The sequence below is a fragment of the Poecilia reticulata genome, linkage group LG3 (assembly GCF_000633615.1).
Source record: "Poecilia reticulata strain Guanapo linkage group LG3, Guppy_female_1.0+MT, whole genome shotgun sequence".
NCBI lineage: Eukaryota > Metazoa > Chordata > Actinopteri > Cyprinodontiformes > Poeciliidae > Poecilia > Poecilia reticulata.
This window is the reverse complement of record NC_024333.1, coordinates 35,058,618-35,075,508: the sequence shown is the minus strand read 5'-3', so window position 1 is coordinate 35,075,508 and position 16,891 is coordinate 35,058,618. Positions and strand designations below refer to the sequence as shown.

The 16,891-nt window shown below is 38.9% G+C and overlaps 1 protein-coding gene across 3 annotated transcripts in view; it reads left to right on the top strand.

The window, feature by feature from the left end:
• Nucleotides 1-9,494: 9,494 nt before the first annotated feature.
• Nucleotides 9,495-16,891, top strand: part of lrp4 (low density lipoprotein receptor-related protein 4) — a 111,898-nt gene continuing 104,501 nt past the window's right edge. For all 3 annotated transcript variants that reach the window (XM_008405945.2, XM_017304054.1, XM_017304055.1), the window contains exon 1: nucleotides 9,495-9,844. In XM_008405945.2, coding sequence (XP_008404167.1) covers nucleotides 9,784-9,844 — 61 coding nt within the window. In that variant the 5' untranslated portion in view covers nucleotides 9,495-9,783. The remainder of the gene's footprint in view (nucleotides 9,845-16,891) is intronic.

The following is a 16,891-nucleotide window of genomic DNA, read 5'->3' as shown; positions in this document are numbered from 1 at the left end:
AAGTACATTTTTGACTGTGTATTTGTACTTTTACTTAAGTAAATTTTTTAAGTACTTTCTCCACCACTGCTTGTCAGCATGGTCAAATGATGTTAAATCTTCAGTGGGAGCAGTTTGTTGGTTAAAACATATATGAAACCACATCCAAGTTAGTTTGATGCTTAAACCCTAATCAGTTTGTAAAAACAAGAACACAACCACAGTAACCTAATTATATGAAGAAATAAAACTGCACCATAGAAAGCTCACACTGAGGAACAAATGAGGTTCAGTCATTGAAAAACAAAAGCATATCATGAAGGTATTTATGAATGAAGTTCAAATGAAAAGTACACCTCATAAATCTCTGTTCTGTAAACCTTTAGATGCTCCAATGTGCCTGAATCAGGAGACTGAACTACATCCTCTTTACGTCATCAAGCGCTGCAGAAGCCTGGCGATAATCTATTCATCTGATCCAGATGTGCTAGAACAAGGACACATCTAAAAGTTTCAAGACAGAAACAGACTTTTCAAAATAGTTGAGTCAAGGCAGATTTTATTTAGCACATTTTCCGCATATGTTATAACCTGTTTGATAACTTTTCATCCTTTTAAATATCAAACCTAAAGAAATGTTCTCACCTTGTAGTTTATATTGCTCTAGAATCATATTTTATGCAAGAACTTCTCTTCTTCCCTTTAGCAGCTTTGCTTCTAAGTGGAATCCAGAGGACATCATGCGGTGAAACACTTTGAAAAGAGCCAGGATGATTAGCTCATTATTATCGACATTTTAGATTTTAATCTTCCTCCCAGAGATATTTCTTCATAAAGCGGGATCAAAGCTCCTGGCTGCACTTTCTTATTGAGCTGCTTTTCTTTTTTTTTTCTTTAACAAAGCCAAAGTCCAAAGTCACAGAGGTTTGAGCCTCCCCCACTCCAACACTCGCAGGCTCAGATGCGCATGGTGAAGCTAACGGGCAGCTCCGAAGCTGCCCTCTTTGGTATCACCAGTGCCTCCAGCTCTGAGTGACATAGAAGATTTGACGTCTTTTGTATGAGGATTTAAAACAGGCCAGGTGTGTTTGGCAACGTGCGTAGGTCTGGAAGTGTGTGTGCATTTTGCAAGCATGTGCATGTGTTTACTTGAGCATCACCAGGCAGATTCCCTCTCATGTACACCTGCAGGAACAAGTGTCTGTGTTTGCTCGAGCACTGGAGGTGATGATAGTGAACCAACATGTGCAAATCTCTCAAACACCAACTGCTAATATTAATGACACATAATTCATGCTGATTATTAAGAGTAATCCTGCTACTGAGAAAAAAAAAATCTGTTATCCGTTTCAAACTCAGTTTAAACCAAGCAAACGTTTCCAAGAGATGTTTTAACAGGTGAAAGTAAATCCATTTGTAAGTGGGTGACTGTGATACAGGGTTTATTTTATAGCGTCGGGGGTTTAATCCAGCTTTTTCCTCAAGAGAACAACTTTCCACTTTCCCCATATCTCTACTTGCACATCTAGAGACTGCAAATAGTATGTGTTCTTGTTTGTGAGTCAAGTTGGATTAGATGGAGAATATCTGTAAAGATCAATTTTCAATTGTTCCCATAAGTATTGAATTGGATTTACAGCTGAACCTTGACTAGGCCATTGCAAAATATGAGCACACTTTCATCTGAGCAGTTCCACTGTAGCTGTGGATGTTCGTTTAGGATCGGCTTCATTTAGAGATCCACGTCCTGGATCTCTAAATGAAACACTTCCTGTCAGGTGGCTGGTCAAGTCTTTGCAGGTTTGTAATCTTCCCATTTTTCTTTGACAGATTAAATATTGCTCTGTGAGATGTTGGGTGACTGTTTTATAACTTTGTCCCGCTTTTCACTTTTCAACGAATATATCCTTGATGCTGGGTTTCCTGGCCTTCATGACTGATTTTTTTCTGACAAACTTTTGAGGCCTTCACAAAGCAACAGTGTTATATATTAGATACTAAAATTAATTTACACAAGTAGTAGACTTCACTTACTAAATAAGTAACAAAGTGAGCAGCTGAACATTTTTAAAAGAATTAATTGAATAGTTTTTTTATTCACAAACATAAAATAAGAGCCACCACAAAAAGCTCATCCTAGCATGACTCTTTGAAACAAAGCAGACAGTTTGTGATTGGGCCTAAAATTATGGTAGATTCACTTTTAGGAAAGAAGACCTTCCTCTTTGGAAATTGTGGTCAAAACCCAAGTCTCCACACTATGAAAGGTCAGCAGCAAGGCAAAAGACTACATGTGTGGAGCCCATTGTACAAGGAGAACAAGAAGAGAGCAGAGCATCCACAAAAATAAACCGTACACAGAAAAGCCCTGTAGTTATCCAGGCCACAGAACAGGCTGCTAGGCTCCGAACCACACCGCAGCAGGATGGAGAAAGGGTGTGTGTGTGCGTGTGTGTGTGTGTGTGTGTGTGGTGCAGCAAGCCATGTGGACTGTGGTGTGGTTGGGTTCCCCAGCTAAATTTAATAAGGGTGCCTCTGGTTACATCATGGCCAGAAAAACCAAAAGACAGAGAAGGAAACGGGGGGAAAAAAAGATCCCTGCATCAACGCTGACATTTTTGAAGAACCACTCGGTGTGCTTGAAAGTTCCAGCTGCAGATAAACCACTCTCATGTGCAAAAAAAACAACAAAAAAAGAGAAAAACACAACAACTTTGTGGCCCTAAAGGCTATGAGATACTAACTCTTTTCCAAATAAAAGACATTGATTTCTTGTTTGTCAGGGAGGATGTCTATTTGTTCTTTCTTTCAAGAAACTTATTGAATTTTATTGGAAATATTTTATCTTAGTGCTGTTTTCTTCACAGGGTGGGATCATTTTAACATATAATTAGCACGACATGTTAAGAGAAAACAAGTTTCCAGGTCAGGATAATAAGGGAAGTAGTCCATGTAAATCATTTAAATAACAATTAAGAACAGAGAGCTAAAACATATTTTCCAGGAATTTTATTTGCTTTTTTGCTTCAAAAAATAAATACACTCAAGTATTCAGGAAAAGTCATAGCTGCCATTTTAGTCTGGCGTTATGCCTAGGCAGACCAGGTGATGAATGATTAGAGTTATCATGTCAAAGCCAACATTTGCTTTTTTTACTTTTGTACTTCTGCACTTTGAGATTAAAGTGTACTATCATCTTCAAAAATCAAAAGCATGGGAAGAAAACTTGAGGCAACAATTAAAGTTTGTAGAACAAGAAAATGCAAACTAGGTGATAATCAATAAAGGTATTTGGAAGAACATTTGCATTTTCACAAACAGTTTGGATTTCACAAATACTTAAAACTTATTTACAAATCAATTACAGCAAATTTTGTCTTTTAAACGTTTTGTTCATTTTTTTCCCCTGCATATTAAAGAACAATTAAGGTAATTGTCTGCATCCTCTCCTTTCTAATTTAAATAGACTTTGCCACACACTTCATGAATTATATGAGGTAGGAAAAAAGTGAGGGAAAAATAGTTTTGAAAACCAATAAACAGATTTATTGGAGACACATAAGGTTGTCGAAATTGATATAAAAACCGCATCCGCCAGTGGCAAAGTCATTTTGAGCAGAACAGTTCAGCACTTTATAGCAGCAAATAGCAGCTGGATGCAGGTGAGCGTCACACCCTCAGTAATCAGGAGAAAGTTTGATGAAATATTAACGAAAATAGCCTGAAGGTATCAAGAGTAACTTGGAAAATCACCGTCAGTCAACACGGCTTGATGACACATCCAGAAATGCACCCAAAGCTGTAATATGTAAAGTGGAAAGCATCAATTAACTTGTCTTATAAAGTCTGCTGCTGCCGGAACAAAGCTCATCCCAGATGTGAAGGAGAAGGAGGAGAAGACACACACTGGTCTAATGTGTGATTTGGAAGTTTAAACTAAATGTTTTTCAGGAAGGTAAATGGAAAAATGTTTCTCTCACAACTTGCAATTTTAAAACAAACCTTCCAACAATTACATGTTGAGTTTTTGTTCACTATGTGTGATGTGCTGCATGGAATCCGTTTCATTTTGTGGTGGTGAATTTTTAGCTTCCAGGTTTTATTGGGAATCAGAACATTTAATAAATTAATCATAAAATAAAAAAAAATACTACAGTTTTTTTTTATTATTCTCAGACTGAATTGCTGTTTATGTTCTAAGTTCAACTATATGGGAAAACTTTTGACAGTGCTGCTTAAATCAGAGGAAGACTTTCATAGTTGAATGAGAGAACTCAGTTTGCAAAGAAATAGAAATACAATGCATAGGCTTTATAAGTCAACCTCAGAAAACTGCTGGGATTAAACCAGAATGAATGTTTTCTTCATTTCCTGAAACATGTGATCCCTCTTTAATTCACCCATCCACACTCATTATGCTAAATGTCATTTGTGAAAGAGGGAACATTTGTGGGAGCAGAGGAGGGGGGGTAAAAAAAATCCTCAGAAAATTAATGAAACCATGTCTGATATTTTGGTTAAGCGAGTGGTGAAGAGGAAAGGTCATGTCTCTGTTCTTTACCCCACAAAAACACATGCAAATATATAAAAACCATTGAATACGTCCAACATTCAGCTGACTCTCGTTCTGTGGTGCCGCTCTGGTCTCCCTGCTCACCTTTTCATTTATCAGCTCAAGCTAAAGTGATTCAGCAGCAGCTGTTCTCTCAACATCTTTCTTGCTCTCTTTTTCTCACACACACACATTTAATTTACTCTAGCAGTCAAATTGTGCACCGTCCAGAAAGTGCCAGAAACCATAAGTGTCATAAAGTAACAGATGCTATACAAGTCAGTTAAGTATTGTTCCAACTTTTTACCACTTCAAATGAAAATGAATGATCATTTGATCATAGATTACAGGTGGATCTGTAATCTATGTCTTGCTAACTAAATCTAACAGTTAAACATTTTCACCTATTTGACTTGACTCCAATGTAATGGGAAATGTTTCAGGCTTTACCACACAGTCTAGAAAGACGTGTGTGTGGAAAAGGACAACTGTTACACGACGAACCATTAGGTGAGGTAGAGGTTAAACCTCCAACCTTTTTAAACCAACCAAGAGGGTCGAGATTGGAAATGACCCAGAAGTGATCCACAAGAACATTATTTCAAAATGTTTCTAGCCCCATTTAGTTGTTTTTTGTTGCAATGATCAAAGGTAAATAGAGTGTAAGGACATATGAGGAAACAATGTTGACTTATTTTTACATTAAATTCTTTCACTGTATTTTTATTTGGCTATGGAAGCTGAAAAAAATTAGAAAAATGCCATTGCTCCACTTTGGGTCAGTTCTTCATTTAAAATAGAAATTAATTTGTTTTTATTTTAGATTACATGTAAAAGTGAACATGGGCCATACACCCAATGCAGTGAACAGATCTGTTGTCTCTGCAGCATTTTAAATTGCGCAATTGCTGAGTTTTGAAAATCAGCATTCAACACAGTGCAAAAAATAAACGTTCTTTTAAAAAAATGCTTTTACTGACTAAAATGTACAGTAAAAACATACAAAAAAAATATTGCAGGTAAAACCAAAAATGTGACCCTGCTTACCACATCAGGCTCCAACAACATCCTAAAACTTATCTGGAAGTTCATGTCAGAAAATTGGATTAATGTAAAATTAAATATTCACTTTATCTTTATTTAGCACAATCTAAAAGGCACAGTACAGAACAAAAATAAAACAGAAATGTTGATTGCACTGAAACCTGTTTTGAGAAGCAGCTAATTCACAGAGTTTTTTCTGCCAAGTTGAATTTTTATTCTAAGGAACAAGTTTAGCTTACATTTTTTTACTTTGGGATTGTATTTTACTGTCCTGGTTTTATATTTGAGTTTACTGAAGAAAAGAATGAACTCTACAACTCCCCTTTACTCCAACCACAGCAAGCCTCTTCTTATATTAATGAAGAACACGATGTCTTCTTCCATTTGTCAGATAAATCTATGTATTTTATTGGTCTGCAGAACAGTCTACAATTTCACCTCCATCTAATTGTTTTAAGGACTTTTTTAAGTTGTAAAATTCTGGTGGAATTGGTTGTTGAAAATAACTAAGTCTGAAAAAATATCAAGAAAATTGATTAAACAGAGATATTTGCCTCTTTTCATATTAGCTTTGAAGAAAGAGCCTAACCACAAAAGCAAAATGAAAACGGTTGATAATTACAGAGCGACAGGTTTACTTTTCCATTCCACAAGTTGCAATAAAACAAAAAATACATATTGTTCAAGGCTCTCTGAAGGACCAGGCCTAACTGGTCCTGATCCTATAAGCAAAACATATTTAATTGGTAATATTTGATCAATTAAGTAATATGTTACGTTTAATTAAATGGGAACTTATCTAAGCATAACATAAAATAGTTACTTTCATTCTCTGCAAACAAATCTCCATTGTCAAGCTCTTCCACAATAATCTCCCTGCAACAAATGTTTATTTCTAACATATCATAGAGGAATATTTTGCTGGTCTGCAAGGGGAGAAATATTCTGTTGCAGTCAATTACAAGACAACCAAACTTATACCAAAGAACAGAGAGAAAAAGTCCAAGTTAAAATTATTTCACACTCATAAAAGAGTTCAAATCAGACAAAAACTAGAAAGAAACTACAAATATCACATGTGCATCAGTGAGTGAGGAATAAATAAAAATAACTTTTCTATAGACAACAAAAAATGTTATATTAGAAAATGGAATTTAAAAAGATATATGGTGCTCACGCTGTTCATGATTATTCCTTTATTGTTGCCAAACAAAGCAAAAACAATCAATCTCAATCAACAATTGCTCTTTTTATTCAGCTGAGGATAATTACAGCCCTTTGGCCACGGCTTTGTTTGTCAGAATGCTCCGCATCAAATCTGGAGTACATGATGGCACAAACCACTTCTGTTGGGATGAAATGTAATTCTCCGATGGACGCTCCACAGGAAAGTGGAGGAAAGGCGTGTGCGGAATGATGATGGCCTGTTTAGGAACGTGGAAGCTCCTGTCCCAACTAAAGCTCCCCTATAATTAGATAGTGGGCTCTGCAGCTCCATTTACACCGAAAAGAATAAGTAGGAATAAGTAGACTTTGGTGTGTGTATTATAAACAGTGCAGTTTTTACTCATGGTTACCATGCTGTAGATATGCACCGTTATTTTGACAAATGCCCAGAGATGTTTTTCTAAGACAGTTTATTGTTTTGAGAAATGTGACAAAAAAAAAAGGTAAAGTAAAATAAATGGAAATATGATTTTGTTTGTTGGAGGAAATATACAGTTATTTAATTCCACTCTCCTTAAATTATCTTTTGTTAAAGTGGATAAAGAAAAAGCCTAATTTCAAAATCTGATAAAGGTTGGTGTAACAACACTGAATGAATAAAACATGAATGTACTGTAGTTGGTAGAGCAAGAAGGTTCTGGGTTCGATTCCGGGCCCCGGCCTTTCTGCATGGAGTTTGCATGTTCTCCCTGTGCATGCGTGGGTTTTCTCCGGGTACTCCGGTTTCCYCCCACAGTCCAAAAACATGACTGTYAGGTTAATTGGTCTGTCTAAATTGCCCCTAGGTGTGAGTGTGTGTGTGCATGGTTGKGTGTCCTGTGTGTCTCTGTRTTGCCCTGCGACAGACTGGCGACCTGTCCAGGGTGWACCCTGCCTCTCACCCGAAATGTTCGCTGGAGAGGCACCAGCAAACCCTCCCAACCYCACWAAGGGACAATGGTGCAAGAAAATGGATGGATGGATGGATGTACTGTATGGTTGCAGTTATTATCCCAGACCTTTGAACAGTAGCTTTAATTAAATTAACCGCTAACCCTTCTTGRAAAAACGTCTTATACYGAATGTGATCAAAAAAAGAGATGATTTTATAATTCAAGAGACACARGATTGGGTCAAACACTAGAAGTGCAGGTAGTGGAGGATAAATGCCTGAGCGTTCACCTGGACAACAGACTGCATGGAGATGCAACACTAAAGCCTCCTTCAAGCAGGGACAGAGCAGATTGTAACCTTAGGTTATTCAGTGGTGGCAGAAAAATGCTGCATAATCTTCTGCATGTCTGTTGTGGAGAGTGTAATCTATGCTGCTCTTTTCTCCTGCTGGGGCAGCAGAATCAGAGCCAGGAATTTAAAAAGGTCAAACAACCTGACAAAGAAAGAGTTGGTTCTGGAACATCTGGAGATCATTGTGCAAAGAAAAATTCTTCGTAAAATGAAGAACCTTATGAACAACTSTGAGCAAACTCTTCATGAGGATGTTATACAACAACAGAGTGTCTTCAGTCAGAAGTTGGTTTGGATGTGCTGTAATGCAGACCACTACAGGAGACCCTTCCTGCTCAAAGCCATCAACCACATAACTCTTAGAAAACAGGGCTGGTAAAAAAAAAAAAACATGCTATTTGTAAGACAATTTTACATTTCACATGGATAGATATTTAAATTTTTTGTGGAAGTATTTCTGCTAAAAGACAAAAAATAAATCAGTTAATTTCCAGACAACTATTTAATTCGTGCTCCAACCCAGAAATGGTCTTAATTACAGCTCTTAACTTTTACAGTGTGTGCACAGCAGGAGCAGGGAGAGAAGTTGTTCTGTTTTTGCTTTTTTGTCACTTACATGTTTCAGAYAATCAAACAAATGCTGACTGGACAAAGACTATATGAGTAAACTTGTAGTTTTTTAAGGGTGAAAAGTAAAGATCAGTACCACCATATTTGGGTCTACCTTTTTGTCTTTGTTATAAAGCAGGATCTTTTCGGCCTTCACTGCCAGGCATAAACTTGTGATACAGTTATGTCATTCTCATTCAAAGGGAAGTTGTGCGATTCTAGGAAAGCAAGCCATGCATGGCAACGTTGTTGGAATTAATTAGATTTTAATATTACCACCAGATCCCTTTGGTAGTTTTGTGTAAATTTGCGGGATGAATGACTGTGTAATGACCTCATCTTCTAGTCATTATTCTCCACTATAAAAACCGCCACTCTGTCATTTGCCTCCATTTACTTACGTGAGAACARAAAAGYTTTTTATGCTCCACTTCTTCTCCTTTTCAACCTTCATTGTGCAAAAAACSAAAGAAAGTMAGAGAAGAAGTTTGCAGAGCAGACAGGCTGTTTATTTATGCCTCTGATGCTCTGCTGTGCTTTCTGCGAACCACCAGCGTTTTAAAAGACGTAATTTAACAAATGACACAAGAGCAGAGATTTTGGACGAGCCCATTTTGTAAGGGACAGGGGAACACAGACAGGCATGAAATGAGACATGACTTAGAAAAACACGACACTAAACCACTTTCATATATATTCCCTTATTTCACAGCTTTCTAAAGTTAACCACTCCCTACTGCTGTTGATGTATTACAATGTTAGCTCTCATTTACTTCATTAGCTAGTTCAACTACCCTCCCGGCTCCATGGTGGTACAGCCCTCGGCTCCTATTGGTATCCACACCGTCGGGAACGAGTGCACAACATGCTGGAGACCGTGGCCGCGCCGCTCCTCTCAGAGTTAACTTTTTAATCCCGGTTTTGTTGCTTTATCACTAGAGAGGAGGAGGCGGAGGAGGTCGAGGAGACAGACGGGGAGAAAAAGTCAGTCATGCCAAGAGGTTAGGGTGAGAGCCGGGGGAGCGTCTTCTTGTGAAAGAAGCCCGTCGGTATTTGTTTGTGTTGAGGGGGGACAGAATAAAGGGAGAAGAGGGGGAAGCAGGGGGTCGAGAAGCCCGGAGAAGAGCGAGAGAAAAGTGGGGTGCAAGATGCAGCTGGCCGCGGTGCTGTGGGGCGTCCTGGCAACTTTGTTCCTCAGCCAGAGTCCAGGTAAGAGAGTCCGAGAGGCGACGCAGCGACGCGGGCTTCAAACTGCATGTGAGCGTGTTTTGGAAGAGGTGGACAGAAATGAATATTTTTAAAACTGTGAATTGGACTGTTTGTGGCACTTTCAGATAATTAGATCCAACAACACTTAACTTCTTCCCGTACTGGGGACACTGGGTTGGTGAAATGTGTTTGATTTCTCCCTTTACAAGGTATTTTCACAACCAAAAATGCGCAGGTCAGATTATAGACTTTCAGTTTTGTGTATGAATGTTAATATGACTTGCAAAATGCATTCATTTTTTTTTTTGTTAGCTTCAACACTTTGATTTATTGTAATCTTTTTGCATTTGATTGTGCCAGCGCTGTAGCCCAATGCTAGACCACAACAGTACATTCCAAGTTTTGCGCAGAATTTCCCGCATTTGAGCGCATTATATTTTGATAAAACGAGTTTCTGGTGTGTGGAATCTGCATCCAGTCTACTCCAGCATGGGAGGTGTGTGCGTATGCCAGTGTGCTGTCAGATCTTCGTCCCGAGGCTGATTTTTACCAGCACAAGCTGATGTAGGAATAAATTATCCCTTCCTAAATCGGGCAGAATGCCTTTGCTTGACTTACTTTCATAGATGCTGGAAATGAGGCGTCAGATGCAGGAAGTCCAAGATTTTCACATTGTTTTTGTGTGTTTTCTATGAGCTAGAAAGTTCTGAGCACTACTTTGAGTACCCTCTCCCAGGGAAAAGGGGGGGGACTCATGAGATTAATCTCTCATAAACCTTTTGTGCTTTCATTGCAGGTGGAGAGATGTGTTTATCTCTGATAGCTTAGATCTTGTGCCCCAACCCCCTTTAGTAGCACTTGTCAGAAGTATGAGGGTTTTCCACCACCCCTTGTCCAATGTTTCTCCAACACCTTGTGTTTACAACATGTTAGAACAGCCGCTGGAATGTGAGGACTCACTGCTTTTCCCAAACACACACACACACACACACACACACATAGAGACAGGGCTTAGCATTATTATACACATGGATGCCCGGTGCCGTGCTCTCTGACACATCATGAAGATTTACCTGACAGCCAAGCTAAAATTACACCTGTAATTATCTGGTTAGATCTCAAAAGGAGGTTGGAGCAAATGTGACATCTCCTAAATGTCACCAGAACACCGTCTTCAAAATGTCACCCAGATAGGAGTCAATATCTCAACTGGAAACAAAAGGTACGATGGATGAGCCACATCCTATTAATAGTTGGGCTTTTCATCTTTTTTTTTCAAATGTAGTTATTAATGTCCCGCTCCCCAAACGCACACACGCACACACCAACCCCTCGTTATCTGGGGCTGGGAGCCGTGCTGGTTTGATTATAGTCTTGTTCTGTCATAAAGCAATTAAGTCTGCCGGGCGTGTGTCATGTATCAAACACGTCTTTGTCTGTTGTCTCTGATTGCGATAGGTCACCGCTGGCATTTTAAGTGGAGGATAAATTGTATAGCTACAGTGAATGTCTCTGTTTATGTGATGACCGCAGATAGATGGTGTTCACCTTTAATTTTAAAATTATGATCTTGAAGTTTGCCATGTTTCTGGCCAACTTATTCACGCTGATCATCTGTTTTCTACAGCGTGAGGTACTTTCTAAGTATTTAACTTAATAAAAAGGAAAAATGTTGTTTGGCTTAAAGGATGAAAAACAAGAGTAATACCATAATTTTAGAGTTGCCTTTTCTAAATGGCAACATTAAAGTCAGCTGCTGGTTCCATTTGACTGGACATAGCCTGAAGCTATAATTTATTTAACTGTGTTTGTTTGTGTGTGTGTGTTTGTGTGGTGTTCATGACTAATATGTGTGTGAGGTCAAAATGCTTTCTCAGCCAAGTCCACTGGCCTTGCAGTAATAGGCTGAGTTGGACTAATGGCATGTTGGCAAGTGTGTTACACAGTTTAATGGTGTGCTGTGGGACGGTGCTTCTCCTCACCCTCTCCTGTGATTCCCACAGGGGCCCCTGTTCATTCACTGATCGGCTATTGATTGGAGTGCCAGGTGTTTGTCCCAAAGAAGACATTCCATGCTTTGCATTTTCAAGAAARCATGTCAGAAATTAGTTTTGATATCTTACAAAAGGTGTAAAAGGTACAATTTACACAATAATGCTTGAACTGTAGAATAAGATGTAACACAAAAGAAAAACAGAAATGTTAATTTAAATACAAAATATCTCCTTTCTCTCTTCCTGATCTAAGAGTCCTGGAATTGGATATTTGGCCTAAACTCRGTGTCCTAAACAGAGACATAAGTGAAATAAGACCATCTTTGCATAACATGTTCTTTGACGTCTTTTTGCAGCTTTTTCTGTAAAAGATTTGTCGTAATTGCTGGTAAACGGCAAGAAACTGATCGAAAACCTTTTGGTAAGGTCAAAAACGGAAGAACAAGGTACCAACTCACTCTACGACCCTTAACTTGCATTTGATGATGTAAATTGAATGAGGAAAAAAAATACTTGATTTGTAGTTTTTGCACCTATAACTACACTAGATATTGACTGACTGTTGGAGTGAACAAGATGCAACATCTTGTCCTTGTAGAATTAAGTTTCAAGCTAAGTGGCTTGGAGAGGGCAGACTGAAGTTTGATCTTTGGTTCAGGTTGCTTCCACCTGCTGTGCCCTTTCCTGCTTGCTATACCCTCTCTTTGGATTGATTAGTCCCCTGACGATACACGGTCTAAAACAGTCTCACACCAGTGTTTTTTTTTTTTTTTTCCTGAACATCCAGGCATGGTTGTGCATACACAGCAAGCTTCAGAATGTAAATTTATGACTTTGTCTTGCAGAAATGCTCCAAGCCACATTTAATWAAGTRTCCTCAGAGTAATTGTGTTGATATTAATAGTGTTGCAAGGTTGACATTTATGACTAACCCAGTCCACAGAGAGATTTGTTACACTCTTTGTATTGTTTTTGGTGCAGATCCATCTCTATAGGGCACAGTATTTCTCTCTCATGGGGATATGTTGACCTGGAGGTTGTAGCTATGGCTAGTTTCTATAAAACAAGTTTTTCCTTTTTCTTTTTCTTGAATCTGATTGTTTTGGCACATGTGCGTCTTCACCTTTCATTCTGGCTTCCTAGCCTATGTTAAGGAGTTTTAGGGGGCTTAAGAGGTGAAAAAAGCCCAGATTTATTGGGATGTGTAAGACTTAAGCTCCTGTGTTGGGAGGGTATAAATGTTCTGTACCCTCTTCTAGTCTTGATGGTTAGGTTGGCATTGGCCAGGCTGTTGCTTACGCCAGAGGACGGGGRAACAGGCCACCCGATACCCCCGCTGTGCTTTGTGTGTCTCTTCAGAAGGGATGGAATTGCACCTCCAAGGTAGCAGTGGAGGTAACTATGATTACTTGATTTCCACCCCCGCTCTCCCTCTAACATTCTCTGATGGATAAATGTCAGACCTCAGACCTCTACCCTCCTCGTGTTCCTCTAAATCACCTGGCCMTCACTCTGCAAGTCRGGCTTTCTCTGTCAGAGACCCCTGGGCGTGCTTTCTTCTTCTGGATTGTTTCTGGTTTCAGAACATGAATCTRCGGCCCCAGGGCGTATTTCAATTATGCTCACTGCTCTAATATCTGTCACAGATGTCAGCTTTCAGTGCACACAGCAAACAGACAAACAAAGTTAACCACCATCAGCTTGTACTTTGGAGAACAATTGTTCTCATTGTAACATAGATGAGCCACCAGTAGAAATGCTTGCCAAAGTTTAATTTTATCATCCTCCTCAGGCTAGTTACAAACAAGATGAAAATACACATTTGTCATTAGTTCTTGTGCCTTCCAAGGTARTTGGAAAGGAAATTTAAAATGYTAAGATCCTTAATCCTTGTCAAAAGTAAGTTACTGTGTATTTTTAAAAGTCTCTCCAGGGACAACAAATGAAAGTGACTCCTCTGGGGAGTCACAGGATTAGTTTTTCCCTGGATAACCTGAAATTTAGTTCATTGGTTGCTCTGGCTACGGTTATGTGGAAGGTCGCTGATGCTCCCAGAGGTGGTGGCCAGAGGTGCGCATGACGGTCAATGTTGTGCATGAAWGTCTCTGAACGTGTAAACCCAACAACACAATTCGCTTCAGAGTCAGAGTTTATTTWAAAATTTAGCTTCGGTTGAATAATAATAAAAAAAGCAAAGATTTGCCATAATTCTTGTAGTTTACTAGTGGTCATGCATCATATTGGTGGCCCATCAGAGGATTGGTAGTGAAATGGAGTCCTGTCCTTTTTCCACACCAAGTACTGTCATTCTGAGCTCCTTGGGGGTTGCAGATTATTGGAAACTGTAATAAACTCTGGTTCTCCGTCTCAGCGGGGGCCTGCTGTGGAGGACAGAAAGATAAGCAGGTCTGGAGACTCGCTGTCTGAGCACACCAGTGGAGGGGGGAGCAGGGACACAAAGGCATTTTGAAGGACACACTCAGGTAGAGATCCATAGTAACTTAATTGTTCATTAGGGCATCTCCTCACTTTGTGACTAAAGAGGAAAGCTTCACCTGGGACATTCCATAAAACGGGGGCATATCTGSAAGAGGACGATCAGGGGATTGTTGAGATAAAGGGCCTCTTTCCGTCCCCAGTGTGGTTTTAGTCRTAAAAAAATAAGCCACTTWTTCTCTTTGTTGTCTCAGCTTGAAATAAAGACATCACAGGATCGTATTTGAGGACAAAGATAATGTTTTTATGACAGAAGTGTTTGAATGGCTATTGTTTGAACTGAGAGATGAGGGCAATTTGCAGCATACTCAACTTTTTTTGTTATTGTTTTGGGGAGTAACTGTCTACAATTAGTTTTTGTAAATGAATGTCCATCTGACTCTTTTGTACCAGTGCAATCTAATTTTATTATGTAGCTCTGATTTAAAATGTGCATTCAGTGTGATTATGTTCATAGAGACAAAACTTGTTCTCTTTTTTTATCATTCAGAAGGAAGGCAACTTGTTTTCGTAATCAAATGAAATGTGAATATGAACATTCTCAGATAACCTGCTTTAAAACAAACATTCAGAGCAAGAGGTCTCAGTACTGTTAGACATATTAGCTTTATTGGTAGTGGAGTGCAACAGGAGAAGCTTTGGACGTGTTGTGAGCAAACTAATAACCCTGATATCACAGCAGATGAAACACGGTGCTGGCAGCATCATGCTGTTCCTTAGTTGTGAGAGGGAAGCGGGTCAGAGTTCACTATAGAGAAATAAACAGCAGTGTCAGAGAGGGTATCATRGTTTTTTTGTTTATTTGTTTTTTTTTGCTAATTGAAGTCAGTTTTTGTTTGAGAATAAGTTTATTAATTAAACTTACTCTTGCAGCTATACGAGTGGCTTTGGATCATCTGTTAAGAACATTAATTAACGGGCTTATCTTGATAAGCATGTTAATAATTAAGAAGCGAGGACTTCATAAGACTTCTCTGTTTTTGGTATTTGCAGATACTCTTTTTTTAGCAAACAGGGTCACGCCTGCTGCTGTTTAACTCCTGTTAACCTGAATTGTTATCAAGGAACTGATTCAATGCAATAGACGGCTAGGATCACACTGTACCTTGTTTTTTCTTAATTCAAGTTCGACGTAGAGCCTGTGATGTGCCTATTGTTTTGGAACGATGAATAACATTTTATCTGAACTGCCTTTCTTTCCCCCTAATCACAGAAGAGCAACTTAAAACTGTAATATTCCAAACAAAGTTACCAGATTGTCTGTGGTTGCCAAGCTCTGTGCTCTCATCCTGTTTTGCTTTGGCAGTCCTTCGTGCTACCTTTCATAAGTAGTGAGGTGGAATATGAATTTTCTCTCTCTATCCCAGCACAGCAGCTTTTTTTCATTTACGAGTCTAAAATAATRCTCCTAAGTGGACAATCCATACCTCAAATCTTTGGTAAATAATTCTTCCCTGTTTTTTTCTACACTAATTCACTTCAGCACATTTATTGCTTACAGAAAGATATAAATAAACTCTCGTTTTGGAAATGCGCTCTCAGCACTACCGACTCTGTTCTTGAGTGATAAATTGCCGTCTGCTAAATCTTACAAACGTAATTTTTCTGACATTTAAAAAAAAACAAAAAAACTCACCACTTCTAATGAGCTTTTGCAAATAGGCACGRGTAGATTAAAGCTGCTTAAAATGTTTAGTGGTCTTGGTCCATTCATGGAGTATGCGGAGAGACTTGCTCTTCCCAYTAAAGGCAACAGAGAAGCAACATTTGCTAAATCTGCTTGCACTGTTTTCCGTTAACGCCTTTGTTCTCATCCCTGATTGTCGAGTGTTGACAGAAGCAGATTTGCTGAAAGTTCAAGATTCAAATAGCTGYAGCCAGAGAAAGACATRTTTCTTCATTAATTGGATAAAGCTTAATTCAGTACACTCTGAGGAGGTTATGGACAAAATGGGTTTGTGTGTGCATATATGGTTTTTACTCGATTGGGTGGCAGCTTGCAAACAGACTGCTATTAGCGGAGCCTCGTTGAAGGCAGGGGATGAGGCTTTTTTCTGCTAATTGATGTCAGAGCTGTTGCTCTCTTTTTGTTTGTCTACAGAAGAGTCGTCCTAAGCCCACCAACGCTGAATTAATATGGCACATGCATAAAGATGTCCTCTCCTTTCTCTAAGTAAATGATAATCTGGATTTAAGTAGCTCACAACTGCTGCTAAGCATKAAACAGTTGTGAACTTGCCAAAAAAAGGCATCAAAAGAATRAGTCAGACCAATTTTAGAGCCGTCCCAATGAAAATATTTAACAATGTGTGAGGCTAACTCTCATTTGATAAACCTTAAGATGTGGTAAGGGCTGTGTTTGGGGTTCAGAACAGCTGATATGAGTCAACTGAGTTTTCATTTTTTTATTTATTTTTGTCATCTGAATTGGGAGTATTGTGACTCATAGAATCCTCAATGGAGCTCTGATGCTACACACAATTCACCATGGCAACTGGCGAGGAAAAGAAGGTCGTCCTACTTCAGCCCGCCGGTGTTAGAAGTCGTGATACATTCT